This window comes from Mytilus californianus, unplaced genomic scaffold (assembly GCF_021869535.1).
Source record: "Mytilus californianus isolate M0D057914Y unplaced genomic scaffold, xbMytCali1.0.p SCAF_2, whole genome shotgun sequence".
NCBI classification, from domain to species: Eukaryota; Metazoa; Mollusca; class Bivalvia; order Mytilida; family Mytilidae; genus Mytilus; species Mytilus californianus.
In genome coordinates, this window is record NW_026262668.1 from 89,736,095 (window position 1) to 89,749,066 (window position 12,972).

Below are 12,972 nucleotides of genomic sequence, written 5' to 3' on the forward strand. Positions count from 1 at the left end.
CGTCCATGATCAACGACTTTCAACGTCGTTAACCCAAGACCAGGTAAAAGTCTTAACATATTTGATCATCGAACCTTTACCTGAATTAAATATGCGTGCTATTTATTTGAACGTAAACAAGTATAGTATTTCCTGATTCAGAAAGTTGTGACTTATGATACCTTCGTGAAAGATATATGCATTCCTACCGCTATAATACTATGAACTATTACTTTTAATGCATTTATTTAAGGTACTTTTAATGAGCGATTAGTGAGAACAACAAATATGATGCTTACTATCTTTATAGTAAATAGTATTGTTATCGGTAAGTCATAAATACGCAAAAAAGCACTTTATATTGGATACTACGGTGAAAAACACAAGCACTTTTGCATAGTACATGTAAATCATCAATTTGAAATGCAATATTTGTTATTTTTCGGAATTTATATTAAGATAGATCAACTTATCCTGCTTTAAAGAGTATTTCTAAATCTGAGTTAATTCCCTTTGAATATTAAACCTATATTTCTTTGCGTTAAAGACGCCGAATCTGTCCTGGTTTGAGTTCTAGAAATGATGTTCTATTGCTTCTGTTCTGTCGTGGCAGACGATGTTTTGTTTTTCTCCCGCTCTGACCTACCGAATTGATATATTTCGTCTATACATAATTATGCTTCCTGTCAATGGACGTTAAAGCAATAAACATTTTATGATCTTGTATTGATCTTTTTATTTTCAAACTATGTTTGACTTCATCGGTAGAGATGTCTCATAGCGAAAATGGTTGACTGTGCTTTTGGGTTGATAGAATTAAATATAAATTTTAAAACGACGCTAATATCAAACGGTAGAACGAAATCGATGCATATTTATTTCTTTATCACGGAAACAAATTCGGATATCATAGTTAACCTCAAGACGTGGGCGTGTGTGTGTTAATGATATGCTGGTTTATCAAGATCTGTAAATAATTAATTCAATATCTTGCTTGGGAAAGATACAAAAAGATGTATCATCATAACGCCATCTAATATTACTTTTGCACATCCTTTAAAACTTACCATGATGAAAGAATTTTTAAACCCCCTTTTTGGGGGTTGGGTTCGAGCAGCGAAATTTTTATGTTTCTCTATGTATCGTTTTGTGGAATTCTATTTGTCTTTTTACGACCGTTTTTCGTTTTGCCATAGTGTCGTCTTTACACAATTTTGTATAGTTCAGACGGACGTTGAGAAATAATGGACAGCCTTTAAATGAGCTGTCATGAAACTTATATAATTTACCTAACACAGATCAAGCTCGAATTTGGGTGGAGTCACTTTCACCGTTCTCGAGTTATCATGTCCCTTTATAAATGGAAACATTGCTGAATTTGTCGTTTCCGCACTCTAACTTTACATTGTTTGCTTTTTATTTGAATGTATGGGTAATTTTATGGTAATTGATATTACTTTTCTTGTTATTCTTTCATTATTTACTTATTAAAGGAGGCGGGGTTAAACAGTGCATTAACAACTTCTGTGATGGAAGCTAGAGCACTGGTCTAAGTTCCTCCCATTATTTGCTTTTTCTATGGCAAGTGGTCTACGGCGGGATTGAAAAGTGTAATGACTAAACTATCATTCAGTAAATGCACTCCTCTAAAAATTACAAAAGTAAACTCTCTCAAAGATCAAAGGAAAAAATACCATTCATGTTACAATGTATGATATTTATTAAAAATAAATATTGTGATAATACATTTTACCAAAATATGTAAAAAGCAAGTATGTCGAACAGGGGCCTTTTATAGTTTGCTATACTGCATTGGTTTTGATCCTTGCTGATGGCCATACAGTGACCTATAATGTTTACATCTTCCACCTTTGGCATTTATAGAAATTTGCCTTATTGCATTCAACTAAATATCGAGATTAGCAGTTTTGAGCATTTCCAAATCTAAGTGAGGGTTTTCAGAAATTTTACACGCTATATCATCCATCACATCAAGCGCTTATATGACGCGAGAAAAACAGGAAAATAACGTTATCGGTGTTCCCACTGTCTGTATCACTCTGCTCAGCTGTTCATAAAAATGCATATCACGGCTTTGTGACGTCAAATACCTTAACCACCGACGTCATAATACTTTAACCGACGTTAAAAAAACCTGTTTCTATCGTGTAATATTCACAAATACAATACGATAAATCGATTATCAGATTTTCATCATATTTATATTGTAAAATATCAGCTGCTCGACACAATATGAAGCCTTTTTGAACTCGTTCGCTCCGCTCACTCGACAAAGTTTCATATTTTGACTCGCAGATAATATTTTGCAATATCACTATAAAATTGAGAATGGAAATGGGGAATGTGTCAAAGAGACAACAACCCGACCACAGAACAGACAACAGCAGAAGGCCACCAACAGGTCTTCAATGCAGCGAGAAATTCCCGCACCCGGAGGCGTCCTTCAGCTGGCCCCTAAACAAATATATATACTAGTTCAGTGATAATGAACGCCATACTAAACTCCAAATTGTACACAAGAAACTAAAATTAAAAATAATACAAGACTAACAAAGGCTAGAGGCTCCTGACTTGGGACAGGCGCAAAAATGCGGCGGGGTTAAACATGTTTATGAGATCTCAACCCTCCCCCTATACCTCTAGCCAATGTAGAAAAGTAAACGCATAACAATACGCACATTAAAATTCAGTTCAAGAGAAGTCCGAGTCTGATGTCAGAAGATGTAACCAAAGAAAATAAACAAAATGACAATAATACATAAATAACAACAGACTACTAGCAGTTAACTGACATGCCAGCTCCAGACTTCAATTAAACTGATTGAAAGATTATGTCTTCATCATATGAATATCAGGCACAATCCTTCCCGTTAGGGGTTTAGTATCATACCATCATAACATATATGAGAAGAACATAACCCGTGTCATGCCAACAACTGGTTTTTAAATAAATGTGTTTAGTGCAGATGCAAAGACCCTATAAGTGAATCAATATCAACGCCAAAATATGCAATCTTTAATGACCTGACAACAGTATCGTAACTATATCCCTTCTTAATAAGTCTATTTAAAGGTTTTGTTAGTTTCAGAGGTGAATACTGACATTTTTGTGCTTTATAAAGAATATTTCCATAAAAAATTGGATGTGAAATACCTGAACGTATAAGAAGTCTGCATGTTGAGCTATATTTACGAATGATGTCCTTATACCGATGATAAAATTTAGTAAATGTTTTGACTAGTTTGTGATATCGAAAACCCTGGTGTAATAATTTTTCAGTAATACATACATTTCTATTATGCAGACAACCTTATAATCGGTACGTATAGGTACGTCTCCTACGTTGCCCATAAGACCGTACATGTTTTAAAAGTGTCAAAAATTTGCATCATATAAACCTTTTTCTTTATACAGATGTTGTTTTAACTTTTCATTCGCAATTGGTTGGTTTTCGCTCGCAATTAATCAGATATATCGACAAAACTTTGACATTATTGTCCTATTTTTCACCACAGTTTTCGCTGCGCTTCCGTAAATATGACAAATTCAAACTGAAAGAAAACCCAGGAAAGCAATACATTTTTTGTATTGGATTGTCCATCTAATAATCTTGCCAAAAAAAACAAAAAAAAAACTTTGAATTTAAACAATGTTACACTTCTTCCGTTTTAGGTTCATATGCAAATGTATTTCCACTGACCGGGGACGAAATCCGACAGAAATCATTTGAGGCGAAACTTCCTTCCGGTCTAGCTTTTCCTTTTATGGATACATTGTATGACAAATTATATGTGAGTACATTGTAAAAGCTTTAAAATATAATTTATTCTTATCAATTTTTACATCAATTCTGTATGTACAAATAAAAATACTAAAACCGCCTCGGTGGTCTCGTGGTAGCGTGTTCGCCTCGAGTCGTGGGTTCGAACCCCGGCCGGGTCAAACCAAAGACTGTTAAATAAGTATTTGCTGCTTCTCCGCTAAACACGCGGCTCTAATGAGTAAGAGCAAAGACTGGTCTGCTTCGAGTCAGAATAATGTGTCCGGGTAAGGTGACATGTCTTCCTGCGGACTATTACCTTGTGAACTAGCACGTTAAAAATCCGACTCAGCGTGTCGGTCTAGTACAAAGCAGGGAAAATGCATATTAATTTGCCGCTGGACGTTAAGCAGCCGTCCATCATCATCATGTATTTACAAAATAACTGTTTATAGCCTCGATCTCATCAAAACATTTAACAAAGCATACGTGCGAACAAGTCTTTTTCCTGGTGGTATCGTTATAACATGGTACATATGATTTTGCGTGTTATGATTTTGCACATTGTACAGGGTTTTAAAATTAAACAACTCCTTCACAATTTATATATTTAATTACCAGTTTAGTTTAAACATATTTTATTTGCAAAAGTAGCAAAAGGGATTGGACACAAGTTATAACAACATTAGTGACGTCCTCTCCCTAATTACTAGTATAACAATCGTAATTATAAATATTTGTATGATTATTGTAAATAAGGTTTTGTTTTAACAGATTTTGAAAGATGGTATAATTGGATTTGATTCAAATGTTGCTTTCAGTGAGAAATATTATTTCTCTGGCTTAAGCAGGAAAGATCCAGCGTTTATAGCTCCTTATCATTATCATGGATATGACACTCCGGGTATTGCTCGTCCAGGATGTTCAGGTCCGGGGAAAATACTTTACAGAAGTGGGACAGGTCAATCAGCCTCTCAAATTCTAGCGGATGAGTTGACTGAACACAACAAAAACGTACAACAATCATTCGTTGGCATGAAACAATTTGCAGCAAAATGGGACTTGATGGTTTCATGGGAAAACGTTTACAGGGACGTCAGTTACTCGTTTGACTGTCAGGTAAAAAAACATATGTTATACAGTACGTTTCAGTTTTTGACTCACCTGGGACGAAAGTCGTAGAATGCGAGACATAGCTAGGATTACAATCCAGCGGCGACGGCGTAAACTATTTGTTTAAAGCTTTATATTTCAGAAGGTGGAAGACCTGGATGCTTCATACCTTATATATAGATACCTTATGTTACGAAGTTTCTGTCTGTGATATGTCCATTGTCCTCGATCTTATTTTCATGGTTTCATAGACTGCTTGAAAAAAAAAAGTTTTTTTGTAAAGTTAAATACTCACTTATTTTAAACAATAGGATACATGTTTTTGGTATATGGGTTCCTGGCAACATCTGCATGTCCGTCAGGTAAAGTTGACGACCTCGACCTCATTTTATGAATCATTGATAGAGGTTAAAGTTTAAGTCCGACTGGCAGGTTTCATTTGACCATGACCTCAATTTCATGGTTCATTGGACAATGTTTAGTTTTTGTGGTTTGTTCTATTTCTCAGATATTATAAGCAAACGAGACGCGTTAGATATCAAAGGGACATTCAAACTCATAAGTCGAAAATAAACTGACAACGCCATGGCTAAAAAGAAAAAGACAAACAGACAAACAACAGTATACAAAACACAAAATAGAAGACTAAAGACTGGGTAACACGAACCCCACCAAAACTGGGGGTGATCTCAGGTGCTCCGTAATGGTAAGCAGATCCTGCTTCACATTTGTCAATAGGTCAATTATATTTGATGTATGGAACAATTGGAAAAAATTGAAAACAACACGTTTAATAATTTCATGCGTCCGAAGCGCTTTTCTGGAAGGTGTACATGTCTGTCTGACAGGGTTTATATGAACTTGACATCATTTTCATGGTTTATTGGTCAATGTTTAGATTATGTGGTTTGGTCTGTTTCTCATGTACTATTAGCGATAGGACCACTATATCTGGTGTATGAAATGATTGTAAGTTGTATATGTCGTTCTAGTGGTTCATCTGACCGTGACCTCATTTTCATAGAACATTAATAATTCAAAGTTTATGCAATGCTTGTAGTAAAACCTTTATATTACAAACTTTCAACATGAATTCAAATATAAATAGAACAGGAGAGACTTTTCAACGTGTGCACTTTTGTCTTTAAACAGAAGAGTTTACATATTTTAAACATATCTAAGTATTGTTAATTCAGAATAATTACATTAAATGCATGTTTCATTAGAATCCGTAATTTTGATTGGCTAACAACAATCGCGAGACATTCTAATATCAAATTTTATTTTCATATATAATACAATAGCTATGACTGCACGACGTGCTATCCGTGACAATGTTAAAACAATGCGTAGAATAACCAAAGATAAGCTTGATATAACTCTTAATTTATGGTTGTAGCATACAAATGTAATTATAAGAATTGAATGCTTCTTTTTGTAATTTTTCAGGGTTGTAAAAGCGTTGATCGTGTGCACATTTTTAATATGAAGCGCTTCCAAGCCTCAAAATGTGCTTCGGTCAACGCTTTTACACCGCAATAAAACTATAAAAGGAAGCATACAATTCTCAAATATATTTTCATAGTAAGTTTTTCTTGTCATGTCAGAAGAACAATTTAAAAGTTATCATAATGTTGATATTCATTTTGCAGCTTTCTATGCCAAGTCTCCATTTGTTTACAAATACTTTCTATATGCTTATTGCAAAGAAATTTGCTTGTTATTATATAATGCTTTAATAAAAAGGGATAACATGCATAAATCTTGTTGTGAAATATAAATTTTGGGTCCAAGACAAACGCTGTTATGATTTTCTCCCACACACGTTTGACACGCCACTATTTGCTCAAACCAACATTATTGATCACCAATGCTTCAATGTGCTTTAACCAAGATCAAATTGATTTCCGAAAAAAAATGTTATCGATCTTTGTTTTTTTAACGTATCCCTTTGATTAAGTGTATTCACTCCTGACTCTCCAGGTAATATCTTTTATTTCACGTTCTATTTCACAATGTAACAATTCGCAAAAAGACATACCATTCTACCAGAACACAATATTATGACCTCAAAACAACAAATCTTTGCTTTTACTCTTAAATGAGCTTAAAGAGGAAGCAGTAAATACCAATTTTCAAGACTTGCGTCTGCCAAGGTCGGGGATCGAACTCATGACCTGCCACACTTGCCCACTTTTGGAGAATAAGGATCTATATAGAGCTTTTAGCCGCTGTGTTAAGGTCAAATTACAGTAAATGGGCTATGAAACAAATGTGGCTAAATATTACACAAAACTTTGGCTCCTTGAACTGAAAATCGAAAAAAATAATGCATTTATCTATTTTATCATCCGAAATATTACTGATTGAATTTTTTCAAAATAGGGAAACATTTGTATAGAAAGCACATAAAATCTGGTTATATAGATCTTCTCGTGTTTCGGTCTTATACATCCTTTGATTTATAACATTCTTAGCGAAATCTTGATGTATTAAACTCCTTTTAGAAAGAAAGCCCCCTTATTGCATGACTTTTGTATAATAGAGTCACATGGGAAAAGGCCATGGTAAAGTATGTTTGTTTATATAGGGTTTGAAGACTTTATGGTTACTAGATAATATTATGATTTATGCAATAATAAACGAGAGGATGGTATGTCAAAGTTGTTTACAAGGTAACATCAGCTTTTTCAAAAGTATTCTATTCCGAGCCCAGTGCACTGTAGAAATGAACCTATTCAGAAATTCAATTTACTCAAATAAATATTGGAATGACATCCAGTCAACTAGTACCTATGGTATATAAAGATTTCTTCTGGCACTTAGACAGGTTTAAAACCATAATGATCGTGTCGCCAAATACTAAAACGAATTAAATGATTGATTGGATGTGTTTTGTTCATCGCCACGTTGCACATATTTCATGCATATACAAAAAGAAAACAAATTAACAATTAATTCCATCGGTAGTTTCAGAAAGACGGTCGACTTTGGAGGAAGGGCTAGAAATTAGGACTGTCATTTCAAAAAGAAGTAAGTTAGGTAGGGATAATTTTTTTGTCTTGCATCAGGTCAATATTGGAATCCACAAAGTATTGTAGCGAGGGTTATTTAGCGTGCTGAGAGAGCCGCAAACCCCATATGCAATGCATTGTATTACACGACCACATTCCGACCGGACGTGTTACTTCACTTCAGAAAGGGTCTTTCTGTCGCATGAGATAATGGGTGTTTATCGCTGATGGTATAACTTGTGCTTCTTTTATTACCTAATAATACATTTAATGTTTCAGACATATACATTTCAACTTCTTTTACTGACAGACGGAAATACAAGTTTTGCTATGTTTAATTATCCGAGTGTAAGTGTGGATGAAAGTCATTTATCTTCTCACTTTATCCAGGTATGTATAAAACACATATTTTATTATCGTTTTCATAACAGTGTGGACGAGACCATTTTTTGGCGCGCTCAAGTCTCTCATTGACTGGGTTAAATTAGTTGAACGTTCGTATGTAACGCCCACTTATCAGTCGTATTTATTATAGATACCAACGCCTAAATCAAATAATTCGAAAAACTAGTACAGGAATAACCTTTGTGTTTTGATTAATATTGAATAATTTTAAAAACGTTCTTTACTTGCGTTTTTGTTATGTTTTGATAAACAATTTTTATGTTATCGCACATTCTTTAAACATAAAAATTAATTTAACTAGCTTTAAAAGTTACAATGTATGCGTTGGCTATTATCTTTTTCGGAAGTCAAAGCGATTAACCCATTACGGTTGTCTAATTTTTTCACTTAGTATCTTTTTACTTTTATCTTTTAGAACGAATGCATGATCAACTTTCAATAGTTGTGCAATTACAAAACATAGACAAAATATACTTTCGTACGGTCTTTTTCGTACTTGCAAGATATTGAACAGTAAAAAGTTATTTGGACCAAGCTTTATGAAATTTGCATTTTACTTCACGAAATACTAGTACGTAAAATGTATAGTTTGGTGTATTTTGGAAACTGGAACTTTTCTGCTAACTACTATACTTGTGAAAACTCCTGGTAGCAGAATGATAATACACCGACTATTCTTCCTTTCCTGAACGTGTTTGAGTTTTTTTTTTTTTTTTGGGGGGGGGGGGGGGGGGGGGGGGTTCTCATGCACATACATGAACATTACTTTTTTTAATCTTAGTGTCGTATTTTTTTTTTTTCGTCCCTAACTTACACACACACAATAATTGACGGCAATTTATATATCAAGATCGCAATGAAAATGTGCATATAATATATGTATCATGCAGGAAATTGATTTTTAAAATGTGATCAAAATTTGATCGAAGCCGAAAAAAGCAACAGCTTAATATGGATTGAAATTGAAATAATTGTTATAATTTAAACAACGTTACTTTTTCCAATATAAACTTTCGAGTACAACCGTGAGAGCGCTTTTCCTTTTCTTTCTTCTGCTGTTAGTTTAACTCAGTTTTTTTTTGTCATGAATTGGTATTGATGTCATCTCGTATGATTTTGAATATGAAGAAAAGGGGATCCGGTTGTATGCCAATAAGACACAACCAAAACGACAAAAAAAAATAAAAAAACGGGCAACATCCATTCTTCAACAATAAAATACGTTACAAGAAAATAGTTTTGTAAGTAAAAGACCCATCTTGAGATACAAGAATGATATATCGACAAGTACTGCAATTTAGTTTATGATTATTTATCTTTGGTCAAAGAGACAAAAAGGATCACACACATGCGTAACAGCAGATGAGGATCCAGCCATTTTTAAAGGGGGGGGGGGGTTCAACCATATGTCCCCATTCAAAAGCATTGATCGTCAAAAAAAAGGGGGGGCGGGGTTCCAACCAATCAGTGTTATCGATAGCCGATGACAACCAATTTAAAGGTAAATGATTCAGTATTATTAACAACAAAAGTACTACGGTTGTCCACACTGTTACGGGAATACCTCTGTATGTTTAAATTTATCATGGTCATTTTCACAAATACTTTCATTTCAAATTTCTCGAGGAAAACGTACGAATTGTTCCTTATGATTTGGTGTATCACATGTACATTATCTGATATTTTTAAAGACGCCAAACTAGAAAGGTATATACTAGCTGTTTGTGTTCAGGGTACACTTGTAACTATCTTCATCCTGCTCGTGAAATATGGCAATGAATTTAAAGTGTTTTTATGCGTTTCAAAGTTTATACTATCAACATATTTATTGGTTGATTTTTTTTTTTTGCTTTACGACCAATGTCAAATATTTCATACATATTCAGGACGAGAACAAATTAACAATAAATCAAATTGTTAAATTTTGAAACGCAGGTCAATCGGGATGAACGGCGGGGAATTAAAAACTACCACTGAAAAATGACATGTGAGATACCTTTGGTTATATAGCTCTTCTCGTGTTTAGGTCTTATACATCCTTGGATTTCAAAAGTTTAGGTTTGAGAGTTCCTGGCGAAAATAAATTCAGAAAAGCTTTTTGGAGGTACGAAATTAATAAAGTGTTATTTTCATTAAGATAGGGGTGGAAATCTGACCTTACAACAAGCCTATCTTAGCAAATCTACAGATCCCATAAATAGTTGTTGTAAGGGTTCTACGTTCAAAGTATATTATTGATTCTTTCATAAAATTCTGATTTTACAGCTCTCATTAATGCTGCAAAAATGTTCTAAGATAAAAAAAAAAATACTTCCAAGGTGTGTTCATCGTTTGACATTTCAAATATATTTCTAGATTGTATTGTGTATATAGCTATTTATGTTCTGTCCAAACTGAAACACATTAGGTTCATTTGTAGACCGGTTTTAATGCAGGAGATGGGAGAGGGTTTACTCCTACAAAAATAAACTTGTCAAAGAGATTTTTCTATAAAGTAGACAAAAGAGACATCGTTGAAGGCGGCTGCACAGACGAGGGCAAAGGTAATTATCTTGTTTAGGGGTACTTACTAGGGACTTGCTTCACAAAACATTCCCTAAAAAATTAAATTCCGTTAAGGTAATCTTTTCTATAAATGTAATAAGATAAACACGTTGTAACTATTAACCTATTGTCTCCGTCTTTCCTTAGAATATTGTACAGTTTAAAACGTATATACCACTTCTGGTGACCGTTCTATCAGGTAATCTGGGGTCTAATAACTTTAACGGTACTAACTTAACGGGACCAGATGCTCATTCCGACATGTTATGTCAAATTAATTTAAAATGTGTTCAAAGCAATATGCATAAACACAACTGCAACGGACCGGACAATCGATCTTCGGATTATTTTATCAATTTTTCATGCGTTACTCGAAATTAAATTTATACCACTTGCAAATTTAGTAAGTTTTGTAACAATGAACAAAAAGATAAGCTACACATAGATTAATGAACTATATATCATATTATAAGATGGTACATTTAATATTTAGGAACAATCAGCATCTATCCCGAAATAGTTAGCATGTTTGGTGGCCAGATGGTTGAAGTTTTTGGACCATGTTATCCGCCTGAAATCAAAGTAATAAAATGCAGATTTGGCAAAAATGACCATTTTGTGACATATGGATTCCAAGTTGATTCAGTGAGAATTAGATGCTCTGTTCCTTTTTTAACGTTCAAAGGATGGACCACGATGGAACTTGCTTTAGGTTTCAATCCTTACATGTATTCGACGAAAATATTCATTGGTAAGATTAATCATCCTTTAAGATGAAATATTGGGCTTTTTTAAATGCTAATTTTGTTTTTTATTTCATAAACATCAATGTTTTATACTTTAAAACATTGTGTGCTAATATTAGATAAATATCTTCATTCAACAACTAGTCTTTTAAACGAATTTTGAGATTCTTTTCTCTCATTTGGTATAGTGAAATTCTTCTAATCGAAATATTTGACAACCAAGATTTCAGAAAAACACATGTACTCCTTCAACATTACTTCAATGTTATATAAAGTAAATTTGTATATTGCACAGCACTTGAAGATACTGCAAATAAAAGACTAGGTCTTCCATATCTTGGGAAACATTCTGGATGGAACGAAACAGATACGAAAAAGTTAACAGTCACATTGGATAGTACCAAGTTAACGTACGACATAAACGCTATGGTCAAGGTTGAATTGATTGGATATAGAGAAACTGACACCGAGGTACACGATTTATATACTAATATCGATCTCTTTGCAATGTTTTGCTACGACAGGTGAGGGTTAACTGGATTAATCATAACATATTTGACGGTTAGAATAAAAAGTTTGTATTTTTTCAATGTTCATATGTAATTATTATTTTCCATTTTCTTTTGTTCAAAGCCTATAAAGTACAAAAATTTGGGAAGAACGATGAAATTTGTTTCCACAAATATGAAACAGTAAATATAATACGATATTTAACGGTATCATTTAACTTTAAGTCTGCACAAAAAAAGCCGATTTCTAAGAACTGATTTCACAGTTCGCTAATTTATATCGGTTATAAAGTAGTTTAATACTATACTGATTGAAATACATACATTATATATACATTTGATTTGAAGTTATGTTCAAACTGAAAACATCTATACAAATATGGGGATGTTGTATGATTGAAAATGAGATTCATATCTACTAGAGACCGATTTACGTGGGTGTAAACAAATAATATGTCACAGTTCGGCCTTTCTATAGTGAGTTGAACTCGTATCGTACAGTAGAAAGTAAGAAGATGCGTTACGGTTGCCAATGAAGCAACTATCTACCAGAAACCAAATAATGCAGATTTAAGCAACTATATTGCACTTAACAACGAGCAAACCATATTGTTAGCCATAAAACGGCCTAGCATGACAAACGTGTTAAACAATTCCAAAAAGAAAATCAACTACCTGATGTATGTGTAAACAATAAACGAAAATGAATATTAATGACAGCAACAAACGATATTAGCTTAATTACAGTCTCCTGTCTTGGAACAGGCACGTTATAGGATAAGATACATAGGCCCTGGCATTACAAATGTGAAATGATTCCATCGAGAATGCCAACGACCTAATTTATTCTAAAACAATAAACGGGGGACAATATGAAATA

General features: G+C 33.7%; 1 protein-coding gene across 5 annotated transcripts in view; it reads left to right on the forward strand.

The window, feature by feature from the left end:
* Positions 1-117: 117 nt before the first annotated feature.
* Positions 118-12,972, forward strand: part of LOC127730383 (sushi domain-containing protein 2-like) — a 78,680-nt gene continuing 65,825 nt past the window's right edge. For 2 of the 5 annotated variants that reach the window (XM_052238761.1, XM_052238766.1), the window contains exons 1-3: positions 118-307; positions 3,674-3,792; positions 4,536-4,880. In XM_052238761.1, the coding sequence (XP_052094721.1) occupies positions 268-307; positions 3,674-3,792; positions 4,536-4,880 (504 nt within the window). In that variant the 5' untranslated portion in view covers positions 118-267. Of the gene's footprint in view, positions 308-3,673; positions 3,793-4,535; positions 4,881-8,167; positions 8,279-10,712; positions 10,837-11,330; positions 11,589-11,878; positions 12,055-12,972 lie in introns of all 5 variants that reach the window. The other 3 variants (XM_052238762.1, XM_052238764.1, XM_052238765.1) reach the window with 3 other exon arrangements.